Genomic DNA, 23,007 nt, shown 5'->3' on the forward strand with positions numbered 1-23,007 from the left:
GGAAGATGGTGATCAGGTGACCTGTGTGTCTTGCTCTGTCAGCTAACCAGGTGTTAACTGTTGCTGAACAGTTTTGAGGTCTCTGCTCTGCCCTCATAGGATTCTGTATCGTTCAGTCCAGATCATTTGCATCTGTCAGGCCTTCAAGGAGAGAATGCCTTCAAATACAGAACGGTACAGACTGCATAAAGGCCCTTTGCTTACTTTAGCACAGAGGTTGGGAACCTGAGGCCTTTGGGGGCTGAATGCAGGCTTCTCTGCACATCTCTTGGGACTCTGTCCAGGCCATGCCTGTAGGTAATTGTTATGTACTGAAGTTCTCACCCTGGGCCAGCAGGGGGATACTGTAGATATTTCAGGTCCACATATGCAAATAAGGGATTGAAAGTGACGTCCAGTGATTGGATAGTTACAGAAAATGGTTACTGTTGCGTTCTAGTGGAGCTCTATATAAGCAGGCTGGCTGAACCCTTCAGTTCAGTTCTGTTCTGGCCTGTGAATAAACAAGAGCTGTTTGAAGAATCGCTGTGTCGTCTGATATGTCCACCCACAACTTAACAGTCATACCTCTCACTGTGCCTTGCTTACATGCTTTTGCATAGCTGGAATGTATCCTTGAACTGTGATGATACCCAGATGGAGTGATATGTGTCTGGTCATCCCCACCATTGGTATGCAGCTGCGCCAGAAGGTGACCTAAAATGGAATGTGGCCCCCAGGCTGCAAAGAGTTCCCCACCCCGGCTGTCATGGAGGCTTCCTAAGCTTGGTCAGACAAGCTTAGGCATTACGCCACTCCCTTCCTCTTTGGGTGTGGGTGTTTTTCCTTGTGGCTCTAGCCCAGAGACTGTAGTGCCTTAAATTCTGTGGGTTTTTCTGTACCTGTGTCTTGAGCTGGGGATGGAGAAGAAATTCTCTGTGAGGGTTTTGGTTGGTTGGTTGGTTGGTTGGTTGGTTGTAAGTTGCTTTGGGGTACCCTGGGCAAGATAAAGCGACTAACAAATTTAAATAGATAGATAGATAAGGAACTGGAAACAGGATTACACAGGATCTCTTGTTTCATAAGTTCCCCAGTGGAGAAACAGGCATTGTTTCTCACTTTCATTGGGAAGGTGTGGAGCGGAATGTCCTCTTTGAAGCACACACAAGAAAAGGCAGCACAAGTTTAATGTGCCATGTTGTGAAGTCCTTACCCTCCTAAAAGTGGGGAACACACAGCAAAGTCCTTCTAAAGTTTGGTTACCACCCAACCAATGACGCAAGAATGCTTTAGTACCAGATGGAAAAACAAAACACACAGGTCAAACTACAGTAGAATGTTTAACTTTCCATCCTAACTGGTCCTGCCCTCTGATGAGGGTTATCAGTTTTATTTTATTATTTTTAATGGGTGATTTAATATCCTAATTGTGGAACTTGGCCCACGTTCCACTCAAATGTTTTAGCAAAGTCTGGTGTCAAGAAAAGAATTGTGTTTTGGTGGTGTTGTTGTTTTTTAATGCGGGGTGGCAGGGAGGGGGGAATAATGATCTTCAGAGAGTCTGACCTCTTGGCACAACAGAGAGATTTATCAGAGGGGGCATGTGACTAGTTAAGACACACAACCCCAGCTTGAAGGAAACAGCTGCTCATTTATGCTTTAACACTTGGCAGCTGGACAAAGAAGGGAGATGTTTGTGTTGAATACCTCCGCAGAACGAAGTACAGTAAGTAATTTTCCTTGTTGTCGTTAGGCTGGGCGTGTGTTTGCATTTTTATAAAGCCAGGACTGCTTCCTACTTTCTCTTCAAGCGTCTTGCAAAATCCCCGTGCAGCTGAGATGCAGCTTGTCACCACTTCACTGATCCAGTTCCAAAAACAGCAGTCTTTTCCAGGACCCATTATTAGCAAGACTCTCCTTTGTGTTATAAAATGGGGACCTGCCTTGCTGTGTTTTGCTTTAAGGAGGAAAAGGTAAAGTCGAACAAAATAGTTGACGGTTTGGCTTGCCAGGTTCAGGAGAGGACAGAGGTGGTGTTGCAGTGATGGAGAAGCTGCACCTGGGAAAGTTCTCCCTTCTGCAAAACCATTACAGGTGTAAAAACCTGTCTTAGTTTGGAAGGGTATGTGTGTCCTGTTAATGGTCTCATGATTTTGTTTCCCTGTCACGTTACGAAGTGGGTCAGAATGTAATGTCATCTTTGTATTTCACTTTAGCTGTCCCGCTGCTGTTTACAAAGGAATTCATTCAAAGCAGCACAGTTTCGGGAGCTGTGGTGTGAGGGGGGGGGGAGGCAGTTGGAAGGGCACTGACTTTTGGTTAATAAAAATGAAATGAGCAGAAATGCCCTATTTAATCAACTGTGCTTGAGAGCACTTCAGGAAACATTTGCATAACTAGTATACAGAGAAGGGAAAACTGGCTTGCAACAGGCACCAGGCTTACTGCCATTTAATATTTGCTCATATTTTGGGTGGGTGGGTGGTGTTACCATCATGCTCCCAGTGGGGGGCTGGCAGATAGCATGGGAGGGCGATTGCCTGTGTGCCCTGCTTGAGAACTTCCTGGAAATGACCCATTGGTCACGTTCCTTTAATTGGTCTTATCTAAAGACTGTACCCAAAGTACTAGCATCATAACAGTGTAAAAACCAGTGACTTTTCCATTCAGTTTGTTCCAAAATTACATTGAAGTGTTAAATGATTGGCAGAAAATTATAGACCTTTCGGTTCATTAATATAGTGTCAGTGTCATGGGAAGTGAAACCAGACAGTGATGAAAATGGGCCCTAAGTGTATCTTCTTAGAGTCTGGTTCTGAATAGGGAAGATCTCCCTTCTACGATTTTAATGTGTGTGTTTTTTACAGCTGTTTCAAATTTTGGAATGTTTATGTTGTATTAATTTAGCGTGAAGTGCCTTCGGAGGGTATATACTAGGCGTAGGGAACCTGTGGCCCTCCAGATGTTTATTGAGCTCCAGATCCCATCAGCCCAAACCTGCACTGCCAATGGTCAGGGATGATGGGACTTCAACACATCTGGAGGGCTGCAAGTTCCCCCACCCTGGTATGCGCCCTAAAAGACAGAATAGAAATCTGTGTAGCGGTATTAGTAGTAATACATAATAATCCCTTTCCCAGGACATTTTCACACTATGTCTTTTTCCCAGAAGTAACAAAAAATGGTAACAGACCTTTTGCACAATCCAGGCAAAGTTGCCCCAGATTATTGCCAAGTGAAGGCTTGGCTCAAAAAGCATTGTTGCCCATGACAAAGGACAAAATGGTGTTTTTTTTTCCTTTCCTGCACATACAGAATCTTTGCCTTCTGGCGGTTCCCTCACTGTAAGAAGCGAAGTTACAGGGAACCAGGCAGAGGGCCTTCTTGGTAGTGGTGCCCGCCCTGTGGAACGCCCTCCCACCAGATGTCAAAGAAATAAACAACTATCTGACTTTTAGAAGACATCTGAAGCTTAGGGAAGCTTTTAATATTTGATGAATTATTGTATTTCCATATTTTGCTGGAAGCCACCCAGAGTGGCTGGGGAAACCCAGCCAGATGAGCAGGGTATAAATTATTATAACTAATTACGGTAATTAATTAATTAATCTTCCCAGACTGTATGCTGAATTGTACCTCAGCGCTGGTAGTGGAGCAGTCTTCTGTATCACACTTGAGGAAAATAGGCTAGCTAAGAAAGGGTAGGGTAGGATGGGTGGCACAATGGCAGCTCTGCCCTCTAGTACCTCGCCAGCACCTGATACAAAAGGCAGCTGCCCTACTCCATCTAACAGTAGGGCTGCCCCTGGAGAGCTCCCATTGCTGTCAGTAGTGTTGATTACATTATGAGGAACTATTGCCTGGTGCTCTGTTCCCTCCACATGTCTGCATCACTTTGAAAACATTTTTTAAAAGTTTTTTTTTAAAAAAAATAAAAATAAAAAAGTTGCTGCTTAAACTTGGGCTACATTTTCCTTATTTTTAGCATCTGAATATTTCTCACCGTTCCATTGCAGCTGGAGTACTTATGTACCCTCCTGACAATCTGAAGAACAGCAAAAATCTATTGCATACGAGCTGCAAACAAATGATTTTCACTAATTTATTGTAGTTGAATGTTCGGGATTGAGACCTTAATGTGTGTGTTTGCGTGAACTATTCCATTTGTTCCGTTTTAGTGAAAATCTCCTCCCCTCCATGCAGCTTCCAGTAGCCCAGATAGGAAAAATATATTTGCACACTTTGGGAAAATATATCATAGCAAACAACAGCTTTGGGGGGCAGTTTTCATTGGGGCAAGCATCAAGGAGGAAAGCGTCAATTCCTCTACCCTGTGCCACAGTCCCAATCCAGATCAACCCATCCCACCAACGGCTGCTCTTTGTAAACTTTTGTGAGTGGAGATGTAGTCATATATCTCTTTTGCCATGTTTGAGCTGATGATGCTCAGGATTCAAGCTGGGACCATCTACAACCAAAGCATGCCCTCTGCCACTCTTCTGAGAATGGATATTCCTTAGTGGTAGAACATCTCCTTCATATGTAGAAGGTCCCAGGTTCAATCCCAAGCATGGCTAGATAGGGTTGGGAGAGACCCTTGCCGTGAAACCCTGGAGAGCTGCTGATAGTCAGTGTAAAGGATACTCGGCTAGATGGGCCATTATAGGGTTGCCATATGTCCTCTTTTTCCAGGACAAGTCCTCTTTTTCATGGGTATGTAAAATGAAAGTCATCATAGGAGATCCATGGTTAAAAGCTGGCAAATGCGTCCTCTTTTTTGCTCTTCAAAATATGGCAATCCTAGCACCAATAAAGATGACATTGTATACCATATTATATAAGGCAGCTTGCTACATTGAGCCGTCCTGCATCTTTAACTGTTGTGAAACAGAGGATCTGATTTTGTACAACATTTCTGACCCTAGCTTCCAAAGCAGCACTTAGCAAAGAATAAATGAAGGGAAAGGAGCCGGGCATGGTTGATTTTGCCCAAAACAGAGGCTTACATTTACATGTTCAGGGGGAGTGCTCTAACCATTAGCATATCCTTCCCCAGTTACTAAGAGGTTAGATCTAAGATTGCAGTCCTTAGCAAGGGCATATTAAAATGTGTTGTCTCCCCATCACTACTTATTTTTCTGTGGTTTTTGGCCTTTCCCTCTATTCGATGCTGTCTCTACAATGTATGAGCTCCTCTGTGATTTGTACATGTTTTTGTTTTGTTTTTTTACCAAGTAAGTGGAATTCCATGAGAGAGGGAGAATGGACAACCCGTCAGCAGCAGCAGGCCAGGAATGTGTGAAGTGGCAGCTCCCACTTAGGAGTTGCTAGAAACAACACATGGATTTTCCATTCAGCTGGAGGCTGATAATGTCTTTGCTGCAATTGGGGAGATGAATGGGCAGTAGAAAGAAAACACTCCTGAGCACCAGGAACAAAACACTATAGGCAGAGATCAAGACATAAAGCGAAATAACACAGTCCTGCTAGATTGCTAGAAAAGGTGCCGTGCAAATAAGAATATGTAGCAATGTAGGCCTCCCATCCCCAAGAACTAAGCCAGTCCCAAAGCCAGGAACAGTCTTACAGGTGGAAATTCCTGGCTGTCCTTTTGGTACTCACAGCCTGTACTTTTATGTGTGTCAGACAGAACAACCTGAAGGTTGCCAACTTTTCTCCTGCCTGAGATCCCACAACTTTTAACAGCTGCTTAATGAGCAAAAATATAGCAGGCAAAGCTTCTCCTGTCTGTTACACTATCAGAAGTTTTGCTTACTAAATTTCTGGTTCTCCCATCACACTGCTGTTAAAGTCACAGTTCTGCCAGGGTGGGGGAAGCTGGCAATCCCAACTGAATGGTATAGCTCAGGTGTGGGGAACCTCTGTCCTATGGACCTGTGGCCCTCAGGGTTCTCCTCAGGCCATGGCCACTCTCCCCAAGCCCCAGATGGGCATCTGCAGGGACTCTTGGGGGAGGGCAAACTAAAACTCTGAAAGGAGGAGCAGTCTAGTTTCTTGCAAATGAAATGAAATGAGAAGGATAGTGCCTGCCCATTTTGCCTGATATGTCAGGTTCTACAAATGCTAGCAACTTAAAAGAAAGAAAGAAAGAAAGAAAGAAAGAAAGAAAGAAAGAAAGAAGAGCTTTTAAAAAATACTGAGATTAAGAGTCGTTGGGGAAGGGTATCCCTTCCCCTGGCCCTTCCCGCAGCCACTGTGCTCCCCAGCCCTGCTCTGTACCCTCCGCAAGTGCTTTTGCCCGACTGGAATATGTTCACGAGCTGTGATGATGCCTCTTGTTTACCTAGATGGAGAGGGAGATTTGAAGCCATAATGGAGGCTACTCTCAAAAGGTACGAGTCATATCTGTTGCCACACTGACTTTTGGTCCTGTCCTTGCCTGTGTTTGGCATGTGGCCTCTGGAAAGTTGCCTACGAGAGAATACAGCCCTCAGTCTGAAAAAGGTTCCTCGCTCCTGGTGTAGATACTTAAACAAGAAGAGCTGATTCTGCTGAGAAGTTGCATTTCACTTCTTGTATGGGCATATCATCATCATCATCATCATCATTAAAAAGATGAGCTGAACCGTAAACATTTGGCCCACATATAAAACTGCAGTCTGGTTCTCTCTCCTACCCCACCTTATTTCTTTTTCCAGTTTTCTGGTGAAGTGGTACAGATAATGCAACTGACAGACATCTAATGGAGCCTCGGTTGCCACTGCTGCTGCCGCTGCTGCTGCCCTTCTCTGATGTGGTGGAAGTGTATTCGTTCTTTTAACAATTAAAGGACGATGGGGTCCAATACACTCGGGAAAGCCGCAACATTGGATGAACTTTTAAGCACCTGCATTAAAATGTTCGGTATGAGTCTTCCTTTCTTCCCCAGTCCATCATAAGCTTTGTGAACTCACTTTGTCGGATCTGACAAAATGGCCTTGAGTCCATGAAAGCTTATGCCATAAAAAAGTGCTTAGTCTTTTCAGGTGCCAGAAGAAAATGTACTTCATCCTATTAGAGATTTTGGTCTCTTGAGTAGGTTGGTTTCCCCTCCCCTGAAATAATACTGCATGTGTGCTATTGCCACATGTATAATCATAATAATTTGGATGTGGTTATTTGGGGGGGGGGGGAGAGAGGAAAGAAAAAAGATGGGAAATCCTGAGATGGACTATGAAGTTGCTGAGCCTATGCAAATTCAACTCATTGCCAAACAAGAAAAAGGGGGAAGAAATTAACAAGATGCTGCTTGGGGCTGGATGTAAATGGGTTGAATGCTGCAGAGTCAGCTGAGTTTGGTTGTTTGTTTAAAGAAAAAAGTTAGGATAAGAAAATGTTGGTTTGGACAATGGATTGGAAGAGAGACGTTATAAAATATTTAGCAAGACTAATCGAGGGTTTGTAGAACCGTTATTATCTTGATCCTTTTCACACATTTCATTCTTCCTGCATAAAGGAAACGTGTGTGTATTGTTTGTAGTGTTTTCTTTGTTGCATGTTTGCTGAGAGGGATAGTGGCATGATCAACTGCTGTGGTAAAAAGGATACTCTCACCTCAGTTGAAATGTTGCAGAACATGCTGTTTCTTACACAAATATTACCACTGTGTAGGGAAAATGTAATGTGTGAAGCAACCTTCAAGACATGAAGGCACAAATTGCTCCCGAGGTTAAAATCGTGTCACCTTGGAAAAACAGCTGGTGTACACACATCCTTATACTGATATCATGGGTGAGTTATTCTTTCTTTATAAATGTGCTCATCTCACTGCTAATGATAGTAAGCTATATATTTTTTACCTTTGCTAATATCACTTTAGAAAGTGTGTGTGTGTATGAGAGAGATGTCCAGTTGACTTTTTAATGTGCCTATTTTTATATGGTACCATTCATTAATGCACGTTATCCACCTTGGAATGTTATATATCTGTTTTTGCAGATCACAGAGGGGAACTGAGCAACAGTCATCTGCCACGAACCTTCCTTTTAATGCACCGATGGTATCTACCATCCACAGAACTGGCAGGAAAACTTCTCTCCCTATATCCTTTTGGATACTCTATTTATTGAATAGTAGTTACTTGTATGATTTCAGTGTAGATAGCTTTTTAGCAATGAACTTGAATAATCTTGGATTTTCTCCTTTGACTTCAAACTGGCCATCATTGTAAGGAATGGTGTATACACCATTGTATACATTCTATACATTATAGAATGGCTATTTTGGAAACACTTGCTGTATTGCTAGAGACTAATGACCAATGTTAGCACTGGGTCAAATTAAATGGACATTTTCTTGGTGACTTCTTCATTATACTGTTTGGTTTATTTTATTTAAAATACTCCTGTCCATACTTCATCACAATATGGCACCAAGACAGGGTATAATAAAAATATAATATACTTGCAAAACCAAGTACTGTGTTGAACATAGTGTTTATCATTTTATCAACTGCTTAATTGAACAAGAAAATGGAACCTTAGAAAGCCACTGAAACCAAAAGGCATGGCTTTTTCTTTAACTAAGCTACATATAGAGCTGCTAGTGGGGAAGACTGCAGTGAAATTCGCTTAAAAATCTGCTACTTCATGAGGTAAATGCAATTTTGCTCCACTTGGAAGTTTGTATGTTTCCTGAATAATTAAAAAAAACACTTTGTGTCCTCTTTTGAAAACCTGCTTTTGCTCCCACGCCTTTGTGGTGGTTAATTTCAGTAGATACATTTTATTAGAACTTTGCATATTATTAAAATCAGTAGAATTTAGAGGAGAACAACTCAGAATTCTGATGATTTTAATATGGATGTGCTCCCCCCCCTTTGTTTACACCACCCCAAGATTTCTGTGCTAGGTGGTATAGAAATGTTTTGAGAGACTATAAATGTTTGCATGGCAGGGAAAGCTTTAATGGTTAGGGATCATCCCATCATTACACCAGTGTGTGATGGATGAACCCACACCCAAAGGACTACTGCCGCCAGTGCAATTCAAGGCCCAAAGTTCTCTCCAACCGAGCTGTCAATTCATTTGATTTAAGGGAGGCTCATTTCCCAAAAGGTGGAGTAAGTTAGGCTTTTAGCACAAAGTTGCTCCATGGCTTGATATCTAAATAACTCTGCTGTCATGATTTCAGATACTGGATTTTGGAATTTCCTGCAGAATTCAATCTGGACCTTGGTTTGGTTCGTCTGACTGAGGAGTTTCAAGAACTAGCCAGCCACCTAGGTTACGAAGAGCACATCCATCTTATTGATATCTCTAGCATGTAAGGATTACCATCTGTGAGGACTGATTATTCAGCCAGGACTTCCTAGTAAGATTGAATATTGATATTGACAGCCGTGGCAAAACAGCAAAAAGGGTAAAGGAGGTGGGAGAGAACAATAATTAGGTAACTTGTCATCCCAGTACTGATCATTGTAACATTTTTTTTTAATTCCTCTTCTTGTTCTTTGTGGTGTTTTTTTTTTATTAGAAAAAAGCCACTAGTTAAAATAAATATAAAATTTGAAACGTGTCTCTCTGATGTGTAATGAAGTAGAACTCTGTGTTTGCTACTTCAGTTGACTGCTATTAGCAATGATAACTAAATTGACTCACCAGGTTCAGAAGTAATATATGTCTGAATGCCATTTGCTGGGGACAAACAAGAAAGAAAGAGAGAGAGCTGTTGCCTTCATGCCCTGGATTTGTGCACCACCTGGAGGAAGGACCAGGCCAGCCAGCAGCAGCTGTTGAGGTGGCACAGGAGAGACACCATTACTCTCCTGTCTTCCCAACACAGTGAGCCACTGGCGCTTACCGAGAGGGAAGAGGGAGTTGTGGGGAACTTGGCCCACTGCAGCAAATTGTAAAGGAGCCAGTCTGACACTCGCTGCCATTCATGGCATGGGACAAAGCTCCTCACCCCTCCACTCTCTCACTATGCATTCACCCATGTCTGCTGTGTTGGAAAGACAGGAGAGCAATGCTGCGCCCCCCACACACACTGCCTCACTGGCTGCTACTGACATCAACTACCATTAGAAACTGAGGTGCTGGATGTAATGGGCTATGTAACAGAGCTATTCTTACAGACTCGTCTTCAGAAAGTTTCAAAACAGCTCTCTGTTTAGGTAAGACATAGCTAAATTGGTTTTCATTTCCTTTTTTGTGGAACATCTAAATTGAAGGAGATATCACTGTTTGACTTCACACAAACAAAATGCAGGGGTTCTTGGCAGTGCCATCACTTGGTTCTAGTTCCATGTTTGTATTATTTGGGTGTCAGATCCTGAAAGTGGCTTTATCGTTCTCTCTTGCAGTCCCTCTTATGACTGGATGAGGAGAGTCACACAAAGGAAAAAACCTTCCAAGAAGGGAAAAGCTTGCCTGCTGTTTGATCACCTGGAACCCATTGAGCTTGCCGAGCACCTCACTTTTCTAGAGCATAAATCTTTCAGAAGGATCTCTGTAAGAAACCTACAATTTCTTACGGCACTTGGGCTTTACAGCTCCTATTGCCCATTTCCATGACTCTGGATGTACATTACATCAAATCTCAAACCATGTAACACCATGTGCATTACTTCCCCCAACGATTTCTGGCAACTGTAGCTGTAGAGCCACAATTCCCAGCACCTTTAACAAATTACATTCCCTGGGATTCTTTGGGTGAAGTCAAGATATTTAAATGCGCTTTAAATGAATGGTGTGTATGCAGCCTCAGTGCTGGCTGATCCGTGTCTACTCATTGCTTGTTGGCTGTAGTATTCTGGGGTCATCAGTGCAGTGCCTGTAGGCACCCTTATTTTTCCTTCCACCCACAAAACCTGTTACACCTTCCCTGCCCCCATGCTTACTTCTCCCTTCATTGTGATGTGGAAAGAGTGGTTATCTTACCACTGTGCCTTCACCTTGAAAAGCACCTAAAGGTGAAAGAGGAAGTAAGAACAGCAGTGCTCTTTTCTACTTCTTCTTTCGGCTTGATGCACTTTTCAAGGTTTAGTTTGGCACCTGATGCGCTGAACAGAAAGGGGAATGACTGAAAGTGTAAGATGGAAAGGAGAGTGATGTAGGAGACATGGGGAGGAAAAACAGAATGATTGTGAGACAGCTGCCAGAAATGGGGGTGCTACAGGAGTTGGGGGATATTGTGTCTATGAGAGAGGAGGTGTGCATATGCAAACACACAAACTGGATCCAGTAAAGTAGATCCTGTTGAAATTGCTTATTTTTTAATGAGTTTCCCCCTCCAAATCACCTACAAATCACAGGTCACATGTGTCCCATTAACTGAGCCATGAAAATAATGGATCGGATGCTTTCCAGCACTACTGTGATAAAAAAAATATGGATCCAAAACACAGATCCTTAAAGATCCGCATAGTTTTTACAAGGGAACTGCTTAGAACCACCATCAAATCATCAGGCACCTTTGTGTCCACAGACGTTTTCTGTATTTCATTGGTGGTTTTGTTGACATCCTTTGTAAACAAATGGGGAAGTTCCATGAGGATCTAATGTCTTGGATCAAGGTGTTTGTGCTGCTTGCTGCTGGCAAGCTGCAGATCTGTGGGTGGGATTCAGCTAATGAGTCCCATAAGTGTAAGCCCTGCGCAAGGACTTCTGCTTATGCTCAGGTTTCATTTTTGAAAAGAAATATTGCAAAGATACCACAAGGCTTCACTGTGTTTCCTCATCCAAACAGAAATGAAAGCTAGTAGTGCTCCCTGTCCTTCAAGGATGCGCAGTGTTCATCAAACAATAATTAAATTATGTGCACGGAGGACTTTTTTTTTAAAAGGTCAGATTTCCTAAGTTATAGATCTTATCAGGGAATGTTGGTCTACTCCAGTTTATGTCCTTTTTGTGGTTTAGAAAAGCCATATAACAATGAATTTGTCTAGTTTACAGATTATCAGAGCTATGTGATCCATGGTTGCCTGGAGAACAACCCAACTCTGGAAAGATCAATCGCTTTATTTAATGGCATCTCCAAGTGGGTCCAGTTGATGGTCCTTAGCAAACCAACCCCTCAGCAAAGGGCAGAAGTAATCACAAAATTCATCAATGTTGCACAGGTAATAATGACCTTGGAATGAAATACTGTGGTATGGAGGTCCAAAATAAAGAGGGTATGTAGGAAGCCCAGATACAGTGTTCATAGTAAGGATTATGTTTACATTCTGTTTATCCCAGTGTTACTCCAGGTATCTTGATATTGTTCCTAATATAAGTGGCTAGTTGGGAAGGGGTGGGGAAGGCAACAAACAGTGCTGGTGGCAAAGGACATCCTTTTCTTGTACCTCTGTAAATTATTGACTGTGAAAGGGATTTGCTGTTGTAAATTCTTGCTGTAGATTTGTTGTATATCAAAGATATTGTTCTCCTGCATTAAAATTTTCCAGTGCAAAAACTTCCACTCTAGCCAATCAAATGTTTTCTCTGCATAGAGAAAATAAGTGCTGCCTATATTTGATTATTATCAACTTGTTAAGCCTTTCTGCTATGATAGCTGTCCAATTTTGGATGCTTTGAACCTTAGAGTAAGAGATCTGTACCTAAATGGGCTATAATTACCATTTCAGCTTCTGCTCATGCCTTTTGTAACAACTTAATTGTAGCTATGGCATTATTATGCATATTAATTGTTGAACTATGCATTCTTCAATTTTCTTATAAAATACAGTGGTGAATCCTACTGTCATGGGTGATTTATTGTTCATAAGGTTTATATTAGTTTTGTTTGCTTCTTGATAGGAACTTCTAAAATATTTGATTCAAGATTAGAGGATTTTGGTAATATTATTCCAGCTAAGAATTCATCATTTACACATTTAGGTGGGTTTGGGGATGTCCCAGTAAAGTTCATTTATTAATATCTCTACTAGGATAGTTTGAAGAGAGAAAAAAGAAATTCAGTTTGGCAAACAATTTTTTGCCTTTCATTTTTAACATAGTTCTCATCAGGCACCATGCCAACAGTCAAGAGCTATTATTCTAGGCCTTGCACATTGGGACAAATAACTATAAGGTAAAAGGGTAAAGGACCCCTGGATGGTTAAGTCCAGTCAAAGGTGACTATGGGGTTGTGGCGCTCATCTTGCTTTCCGGCCAAGGAAGCTGGTGTTTGTCCACAGACAGCTTTCTGGGTCATGTGGCCAGCATGACTTAACCGCTACTGGTGCACAGAGGACTGTGACGAGTGCCAGAGCGCACGGAAGTGCCGTTTACCTTCCTGCCGCAACAGTACCTATTTATTTACTTGCACTGGCATGCTTTCGAACTGCTAGGTTGGCAGGACCTTTGCTTGTTATTATCAGTTGGATTATCTAGTAAGTGTGTGTATGATTGCAGATAGAGCCATACATTTGGCTTGTTAGAACAATGAAACAGGTAACATTTCATCAACAAGTAAGCAATGTGTCTAATTTCTCTACAGAAACTTCTTCATCTTCAAAATTTCAATACCCTGATGGCTGTTGTGGGAGGACTAAGCCATAGCTCTATTTCACGTCTCAAAGAAACTCATTCTCACCTTTCCTCAGAAGTTTCAAAGGTATGAGAGCACCTCTCTTGTAATGGACTCAACGTCTGTGTAAATATTATATAGAGGAACATGAGCAAACTCAAATGTAATCTTTCAAAAAGATGTCCTTTCTTACTGGAATAAGGGAGACTGAGAACAAGTGAAGGTGCCTCATACTGAGTCAGGCCTTTGGCCCATCTAGCCCAGTCTGTTTATTAGCAGCATCTCACCAACATCTTGGGCAGGATTATTTCCCACCCCACTATCTTTTTTAACTGGAGGTTCTGGTGATTGAACTTGGACTTCCTGCATGCAAACTATGTGAACTCCTTCTGAGCTATGATCTTTCCTCAAAAATGTGCTGGAAGAAATCGTGTGAGTTGCTTCTGTTATTGGATCATGCCCCTCACCACCATTCCCCCCCCAAGAAAAGGTTTCCAGTCCTCCCAGTATGATTTTCCTAAGCGCTGCCTCTTTAAGATAAATCAAAGCAATGTTAAGGATGCTTTTGCGGAGTTTTGCTTCTTCTATACCTTGTTTACAGGACTGGAACGAAATGACCGAGCTAGTCTCTTCCAATGGGAACTACTGCAGCTACCGCAAAGCTTTTGCTGATTGTGTTGGCTTCAAAATCCCAATCTTAGGAGTCCACCTGAAGGACCTGATAGCCGTTCATGTCGTCTTTCCAGACTGGATCAATGAGAACAAAGTCAACATAGTAAAAATGCAGCAGCTTTCAGTCACCTTGAGTGAGCTGGTTTCCCTGCAGACTGCTTCTCACCATCTTGAGCCAAACATGGATTTAATTAACCTGCTAACAGTAAGTTCTGTTAAATTTGAATTTGAAAACATTCCTTTTCCTTCCATCACTGTCTCCTTTGAGGGCAAGGAGGAGATGTAAAAAGACAGGGGTGAATTTGGTAGACTTGCTAATAGAACAGATTGCACATTTTCTGGGGGGGAACCAAATAAATGAGAGAGATAAAAATTATAAAGACGTGAAAATATTAATATACCAGCTAGGTGGGAATTAACCTGCAAGGAGCCTTACTTCATTTCTTCAAAACAAAAAATTTTTTTCCTTCCAGTAGCACCTTAAAGACCAACTAAGTTAGTTCTTGGTATGAGCTTTCGTGTGCATGCACACTTCTTCAGATACACTGAAACAGAATTTGCCAGATCCTTCTATATAGTGAGAAGGTGGGGAGGGGTATTACTCAGAAGGGTGGTGGGAATGGGTGATTGGCAGATAGCTGTGATGAGCCTGTTGACGACTCTTAACGACTGCAATAGGTCATTTCTTCAAATACTTCATTTTACGTTGTAGATTATTCATTTCACAACTTTGAAGAACTATTTGCACAAATAATTTATCCTTGCCCTATGATAAAATAAATTCACACCCTCTGCTGAATGTGCACTGATATTGGCCTGGTTTGTACAACATGGTAAACCAAACTATGGCTTCCAGTTCATGGTTAGTAAGGAGAGAACTGAACCACAAGCCTGGGTTTGGGCAATGCACTAAGCCAAAGCTTAACTGCCCCTCAGTATTTTATTCAAGTTGGCATCCCTGCATATGCCCCTCCACACACATGCACACAAGTAGTAGCACTGCTGCATAGCCTGCTTATAAAAATTCTTTCAGCCTTTTTTTAAAGTCTTAATTTGTGTGTCACAGCAGTGGGGCAGGGAATGAATACTGAAAGCTACATAACAGAACAATAAACAAATTTGTGTGTACTCTCTCTGTTTTCTTTCACTTACAATTATTTTTTGGGGACGCATTTTCCCTTCTGAACCATAATGTTAGCTGAAGCTCCTTTAATACAACTCACGGTTTGGCACATCTCCATGCCAGTGCTGATTTGCAGGGCAGCAAGGCAGCCTCCATGGCCAGGAGAGGGTCTGATCCTTCCTGGGATCTTGTGGGATCTCACAAGCTCACATGGCCCTTTAAAGGGTCTGGCCACCCAGCATCATGTTCTCTCTCCAACTTGTCCTGTGACTCAGCATTCACATTCTCAGCATTCTTTCTCCAGCAATGGCTGACCAGAAAGATTCATAAGCATGAAGATATAATTGTGATATCCACCCCATGCAGTTGGCTCTCATAGTTGGGTAGCCAGAGAGATCCAGCTTTAATAGGGAGGGTGTCCATGTGGCTGTTGTAGCTGGAAGCCAAGAGAACACTTTCCATATTAAAAAATAAATATTTTATGTTCAGCATTTGTTCAGCCAGCAAAGGAACAGATTATCATCTTTGTAACATTTCCACCTCTGCTCTCACACTGTAAGGTAAAGGGTAAAGGGACCCCTGACCGTTAGGTCCAGTCGTGGCCGACTCTGGGGTTGTGGCGCTCATCTCGGTTTATTGGCCGAGGGAGCTAGCGTACAGCTTCTGGGTCATGTGGCCAGCATGACTAAGCCGCTTCTGGCAAACCAGAGCAGTGCACGGAAATGCCGTTTACCTTCCTGCCGGAACGGTACCTATTTATCTACTTGCACTTTGATGTGCTTTCAAACTGCTAGGTTGGCAGTACTCTCACACTGTAGTACATTATAAATAACAGTTCAGAAGCAGCCTTCTGCAGCTTGCCCAAATGGGGTCAATTCAGATTATGAGGAGCGCTGTATTTTACACTCTTGTTTCCACTGGAATACTTGATCCAGTTTTATATCTGGATATTTGGTATTCTTCCATTCTCTCTATTCTTTGCTCAGATAAATACATTGAAACTTTCCCCACCCTGATAGATACGGCTGCAGCAAAATAACAAGATGACTGAAGGGGAAAGTGGGCTGCAGGAAGATTGCATGCAGTTCACGTCACTGCAGCAGTCTGAACATTGGCAGCAGCTGTTGGTGTTGACGTGCGCTTTGCTGAATTTTATATAATTCAATCTGTATAAGGAGCTGAAGTGCAAAATGGGCTTCTTTCAGCTTTGCTAAAGCATTAGTGAGAGCAAACCTCGTATCTCCTATAGCAAAATACAGAGAAGCTTCCCTGGAGGATTCTTGCCCTGATAATTTGTTGCAGTTATTGTTTACATTTTCAGGACTGCAATAATAATAATAATAATAATAATAATAATAATAATAATAATAAAATTTTAAGACACTCAAGGCCATTCTTTCAAAGACTCATTACAAAACTGCCGCTAACTTTCCTATAATCAAAACTAATCAGTTTTAGCATTGAGGCGGCATTGCAGAATTAATGTCCACTGCAGCTGGTACAACATGCAGGCCTCCATCCCTGTGTCTAGTGGGGCTGTGGGTTCGGATCCACACGAGCTACTTCAAAACTTAGAGTTTAAAGACATAGCCTGGGATTCAAAGAAACACTTCAGGGAATAAGGGTTGTGCAGTGGGATCTTTATTCAACCACCTTTGAAATGGAAGCACCCTGAAATGGATGTGACTTGGGACTTTTGGATTAGCATATTTCCCTTTTCTACCTTCGTGACCCATATTTCGAGGCCCATTAGCATACCAGGAAGCTAGCCTGGCTATTCCAGGAATTCAAATCCTTGTTTAGATTTTAACACTTGCCGTATCCAGAATTTAGAAGGGTCTTGGCTTGCTGCCTACTCCCCACCCCAAACTCAGAACAGTTTATTTAGAGTAAGTGACTTTAAGGCTGTTATCCTTTGGCCCTAAATCAGAAACAAAGGATGTAAATGTGTTTTCTTTCTCACATTCATCTCTTGTTCTCCTTGCACTTTCTACCCTTCCCCTTCGCTTGTTCCATTGCAGCTGTCAAATGTCTGGTTGAAAGCAGTTTGAGGCAGGGCTCCATGTTGTTTTGCTTAGGCTGTGCACTACACAACCAATAAATGAATTAACAGTTATAATTATTGTGGAAAGTGGAGGTACACTGAAGCACAGAACAATAGTTTGTACGCTGTGGTCTGTGCCAACTCTGAAACTATGCAAATATCTGGAAAGCCCCAGATGTTTTTACAGTCTGCGAAAACTGTGGTGAATACATTCTTTTTAATCAGACTGAAACTAACTCAGAGAAGTCGCTTTTAAATATAAAATTTGAAAACATCAAATTTAAAAAGGGGAAGGGAAGAGGTTAACAAGATTAAACTCAAAGCTCTGGGTTTCAGATGGACTCACAGTACTGTAGATAATGAGAAATAGGTCTTAGGAGAACAAAGAAAATTAGTGGTAAATGGCTATCCGTGGTTATAAAATCTGTAGAAAGGACAAAGCAGGGCATGTTGGAGGTGCTGCTGCTCTATATGAGAGTGAGGCACATAGATTCCCATCAGCTAGAAAAGGGACACACTTCTCCACAGAATGACACTAGGTGGAAATACGAGACCCGCAAAATCATGTAGTACTCAGGCCATAATGTTCCTCAGGGTCAAGGGGCTCATGTGTTCAGCTTCCCTATTGCAAAATGCAGTGACCTGTCCCTTCTTCCTTTCAATTTTCTGATTAGTGGTACCTTTTTGTGTGGAAGCCTTGCTAGAACAGTGCTCAGAGAGGCTGCTCTGGAAGCTGGAAAGCCAGCCTCCCTCTCCTTTTCCAACAGGGGCAGCTTTGAAGATTGGCTCAATTATTTATTTTTACCTAATGTGAAGAAAAGCCAAGGTGAGGAAAAGGGTGGGGGAATGCAATTTATGCAGTACAGCAATAGCCCCAGGAGTCACATGATCAGCTTTAGGACTGATCCAAGATACTCAGCTGAGGGCAGAAAAAATAAACGGTTCTTTATTTCCTTGCTGGTTGGGGCTGAAGAGACCTTGTAGCTCAAAACATCTAGAGGACACCAGACTGGTGAAGGCAGATAATTATTTTTACAGATACCTCCCCCTTTTCAACATCTAGGACTCGTTCGCTGCTTACAATGAAGAAAATATAAATGAAACCTCAAATTAAAACCTCAGGGGTTTAAACAAAAAACATAGAACATTTTAAAACATCAGAAAAGCATTAATGATGCAAAGTCCTCCTGAAATAAAAAATGTTAACCAGGCATCTGGAACTCAGGAAAAGGGGTTTGACAGAGTTGGGACCACAGAACTGAAAGCATAACTTCAAGTTCCATGGTGGACCGCTAATAGTGTTCCCCCAGATGATCTCAGTGATTGACTTGGAGTGTACAGAGTAAGGCAGTCTTGGGGTATCTTGACCTAAGTTATTCAGGGCTCTGTACAAGAACCTTGAACCTGACCTAGTAGCAGGTGGGTGTCATGTGTTGCTGTTTGTCTTTCCCCATCACTAGTCTAGCTGCAGCATTCTGCATTAGCTGGAGCTTCTGGATCAGACCCAAAGGCAGTGCCATGTTGTGATCCAGCCTACGCAGCTCTCATGTTCTTATTGCACAATTCATTTTGGGCAATGGCCCTGTGGTCAGTGAAAGGGAGACCCAAATCTTCTGACTTTTAACAACTGTGTGGAAAGGGGAATTTCTGCAGGTGCAGCCCTTTGCACCCCTTGTCAATCTGTCCCACCAAAATTCCTTCTGCTACACAACTGTCAAAGATAGCAGATCCCCACCCTCCTTTCGATATGATCGTCATGTTTTTATGCTTTGAATATTACCTGATGCTGAAGCAGATGTGTGGGTCAGTTTCTGTTCTGTGTCATGATTATTGTTTATGAACAGTGCTTTTCTTCTGGGGGTACGCAGGGGTATGCATACCCCTAAACATTTTGTGAATCTAAGTTTGGCCTCCTTGAGGGGTAGTATTTCAATATGAGTGGGAAAATGAGAGTACCCTTAAAAAAGAAAAAGAAAAAAGCACTGTTTATGAGTACTGAGATTTGTTTGCAAATGTAAGGTTTTGCGCTGGGGCAAAAAGCAAGCAGGAAGAAATGTAGCCCGACTTGGACTATGTTCAGGAGGTAGCAACCTTGGTGTTATCTCCACCAAAAACTGTGGCATTCAGTGCAGTTTCTGTACAAAACAGCCTCTGTTTCTTCTCATGTTTGCAGTTGCAGACAAACACTATCTGGAAATGCACAGAGTTGAAGCTTTGCAGCAGAAAGATCACGGGTGGGGAAAGGATCAAGCACCCCAGACCCAGGGGCATAGGAAGGGGGGTGCGGGGGTTGCAGTCCACCCCAAGTGTCACCCTGAGGGGTGTGTGTGACAAAATGGCGGGCGGCACTCACTGCGGGTCCTGCAGCATGCCTGAGCCATACGTCTCGGGCATCCGCAGGCTCCGTGCTGTCTGCCTGCTGCCTCTCCCCCGGCTGTAGGGGGGCCGAGGGCGCGCGCGCGCAGCTGGGTCATTAGCCCCACCCCTGTGGGTGGTTCACCCCGGCCCTTGGCAGCCCGCCCCAGGTGCCGAAGAGGTTTCCTACGCCACTGCCCAGACTCTCCCCCCACAACTGTGTCTGTTGAAAAATTGTAATCTTCTGAAGCCGTTGGAGTTATGTTTCTCTTATTTTGTTACACTTCTTTAGTTCCGCCCCAGTGATTAAAATAATGCTTTATTATTATTATTTTGGTTTGACTCTTAGCTTTCCCTGGATCTCTACCACACAGAAGATGATATTTATAAGCTCTCACTGGTGCTTGAGCCAAGGACTTCCAAATCAGTATGTAACTTTTTAGGGTTTAGGAGTGTTATAACTTTGTAATATACTTGGGGTTTTTTTTAGTAATATTTACTTTCTTATTTATTTAAGAAATGCTTCTCTGTCAGGAAGATCCAGCACTACTCCCTCCCCCTTATTAATATTCACAGCAGGATGGGAGGGAATGCAAAATGGTCCAAATCCTTACCTTATTTTTGAATGAGAAATTGGGGAAGGGGAAATGTTGGAAGTAAAATTGCATTGCTGCATACGCAATTGAAAAACAAAATGTGCTTCCTGCTTCAGAAGTTTTGCCATTTTTGATTGTCGATACTTTTTGTTTATTTATTGCACATTCACCTGTGCCCAACACTCTAGAGTAGAATGTCACTGATTATTCATTGATTACCAGGCACTCGGGACAGTGACGGCATTGTTGACGGTCACTGCCTTTCATTGTTGCTGTTTCATTCTTCCATTGTAGTAATATGCAAAGGAATTGTAGAGAGAAGGAAACAGAGTCACATTGTTAAAAAACAAACACACAGGGCGGGATTCAACCAAGCGGTTTCTGTAGTGCAGCAGGAGGCTTTCCCGCCTCTCCTGCCCCCATTGCCAGTTGGAGGGGGGACCCAGGAGAGCACTTGGGGTGGGGGAGTGGAGATCATTCTGTCAGGCAAGCAGAAACGCTTGTGCCAATGGAACAATCATATTAGTGTGATGTTGTATCTTCACTGCAGCCATTCCTTCTGGTGCAATGTTATTTTCACTTGTGATCTATTTCTTAGACTAAGCTTAAGTATTGCACTACTATAAGGGGTAATGACTTACAGCCTATATCTCATGTGAAAGTTGAAACACAGCTTTGGACTCGCTCTGCAGCAAGCTGTGCATCCTTTGAGAAGTCACCCTTAACTTCATTCACAGTGAGTCTTAAAAATGCTTTTTTATTTTGTTTGTTAGCAGCCTACCTCTCCAACAACCCCTAACAAGACAGTGGTGCCACTTGAATGGGCGTCTGGAGTCATACCGAAACCTGACCCAAACCTTATTAACAAACACATCCAAAAACTAGTTGATGTAAGTATTTGAGAGAGTGCTCAGAATGACGTAGGTATAGTATGCTCAAGGTATGTATGTATAGTATGCATAGTATGTATGTATGTATGTATGTATGTATGCATGCTCAAGGTATACATGGGTGTCAGTCAGGTGCAGGAAACCTTTGGCCCTCTAGATGTTGCTGAACTACAACTCCTGTCATCCCTGGCAAGGATTACCAGGGCTGATGAGAGTTGTAGTTGAGCAGCACTTAGAGGGCCAAAGGTTCCCCACTCCTGGCGTCAGTGAAGGATTAGGGATGCAGTTCCTCAACATGCATAGGATTGTATAGCATAGTATGTGAATGTGTTGGTGCAGGCTTAAAACATAAAGCACAGTTTTACAAGTTGAAAAACTTATTTCCTGTTATTATATTTGAAAACCAATCAATTCCAGTGGAATGAGTTATGACTGGCAAATCGGTCATGGGATGTGCATGTTCTTAGGGCTGCTTCACAAGCAAGAATATGCTACATAGGTAGAAAGCCATAAAGAAACCAAGCGCATAGGTGCACTTCAGTGCATGTGGTATCCTCTCTAACCATAAATCGTAGGCAATGTACCGTATATTGCTTTCACAGGCAGTTTATGTGGGTGTGACATATACTGCATCCCATATACTGGCATATACTGACCCAGAACTGCATCATATGCCTTCAGCCTATAGATGCTGCCACTATACAATCTTCACATTATATGCACTCATGACAAACAGATGTTCATCACATGTGATGGTGTGCACATGATAAACATAAAGTTCTTTTTAGACAGAATCTAAATTCATGTGGGTCCATGGGGTCACGAAGAGTCGGACACGACTAAACGACTAAACAACAACAACAAAATTCATGTGGGAAATCATGCCTAAAGTACACTGTGGAAGTGAGGACTAATGCACCCTATAATTATCACTCTACAGGGTTCAATAGGTCTAATTGGCTACAAACATTGTCAAAGAGGAGTCAATTTCAGGCGGCAATTCCATCTGTACTGAGGTGCCAAGGTGCCCTCTGGTTAAACTTCTAGGCAGCTGGCCAGAAGCATTTTCAGCAGGAAGGAGTTCCAGGATTTCTGTGCTGCGATCCAGATCTCCTCCCCTTTCCCAAAACCTAGAAGCTTAAGTTTTTTTGTTTTTGTTTTTACTTCTCGCAGGGGTGATGAACCTGTGGTCCTTCCGATGTAGTTAAACTACAACTCCCATCATTGCTAGCCTTGGTCGTGCTTTCTGGGGCTGCTGGGAATTGGATCCAACACCTACCAGAGGACCACAGGCTTCCTACCTTATAGGGTGGCTTGGTGCTCTAGGTGAGATCCCAGCCCTGACATCTTAATTTGCCCAGAAGCTTCTATACATATAAATTGGCATGTGCAATTTGTTCTGCAAATCTGGACCTGGGCTCCAAATTCTTTAAGGATCTAACAGTATCCCTGGCAGCATGTATGAACTGCAGCTCCTTTATTACAAACCCCCACCATTAACAACCCCCAATCACCCTGCGGGGTTGGAAAGCACAGTATTTAAAATCCATAATGAATATATAAATGTATTTACCTTTCTGTTGGTGGGCCTTTAAGTGGAAGTTCACTTACTCCGCAGCTGACCTACAGAGTCCGTATCAATAGGATCCAGGGATCAGGTCCAAATTACCTCTGAGTAAATGTGAAGGTTTCTCTTTCATCCTCGATTGCACAGAATATCACATTGTTGATGTCACCTCTGATAAGGCCCTGCTCCTGGTAGACTCCTGCTCAACTCAAGTCAGCAAGGACACCCAGAGTAGGACCTTAGATTGATGAATGAAGTGCACAGGAGAGTATATGTTGGGGAAGGGGGAGGTGTGCTTTCATTTAGTGGTTAGTTGAATCATCTTTCAG

General features: G+C 42.6%; 1 protein-coding gene across 1 annotated transcript in view; it reads left to right on the top strand.

Annotated features, from left to right (window-relative positions):
* The first annotated feature begins 1,580 nt into the window (after positions 1 to 1,580).
* Positions 1,581 to 23,007, top strand: part of RASGRP3 (RAS guanyl releasing protein 3) — a 30,850-nt gene continuing 9,423 nt past the window's right edge. The window contains exons 1-11 of the mRNA XM_053382832.1: positions 1,581 to 1,705; positions 6,639 to 6,843; positions 7,918 to 8,020; positions 8,510 to 8,572; positions 9,112 to 9,243; positions 10,283 to 10,430; positions 11,867 to 12,040; positions 13,402 to 13,518; positions 14,033 to 14,308; positions 19,975 to 20,052; positions 20,995 to 21,111. Of these exons, the coding sequence (XP_053238807.1) occupies positions 6,774 to 6,843; positions 7,918 to 8,020; positions 8,510 to 8,572; positions 9,112 to 9,243; positions 10,283 to 10,430; positions 11,867 to 12,040; positions 13,402 to 13,518; positions 14,033 to 14,308; positions 19,975 to 20,052; positions 20,995 to 21,111 (1,278 nt within the window). The 5' untranslated portion in view covers positions 1,581 to 1,705; positions 6,639 to 6,773. The remainder of the gene's footprint in view (positions 1,706 to 6,638; positions 6,844 to 7,917; positions 8,021 to 8,509; positions 8,573 to 9,111; positions 9,244 to 10,282; positions 10,431 to 11,866; positions 12,041 to 13,401; positions 13,519 to 14,032; positions 14,309 to 19,974; positions 20,053 to 20,994; positions 21,112 to 23,007) is intronic.

The sequence above is a fragment of the Podarcis raffonei genome, chromosome 3 (genome assembly GCF_027172205.1).
Source record: "Podarcis raffonei isolate rPodRaf1 chromosome 3, rPodRaf1.pri, whole genome shotgun sequence".
NCBI lineage: Eukaryota > Metazoa > Chordata > Lepidosauria > Squamata > Lacertidae > Podarcis > Podarcis raffonei.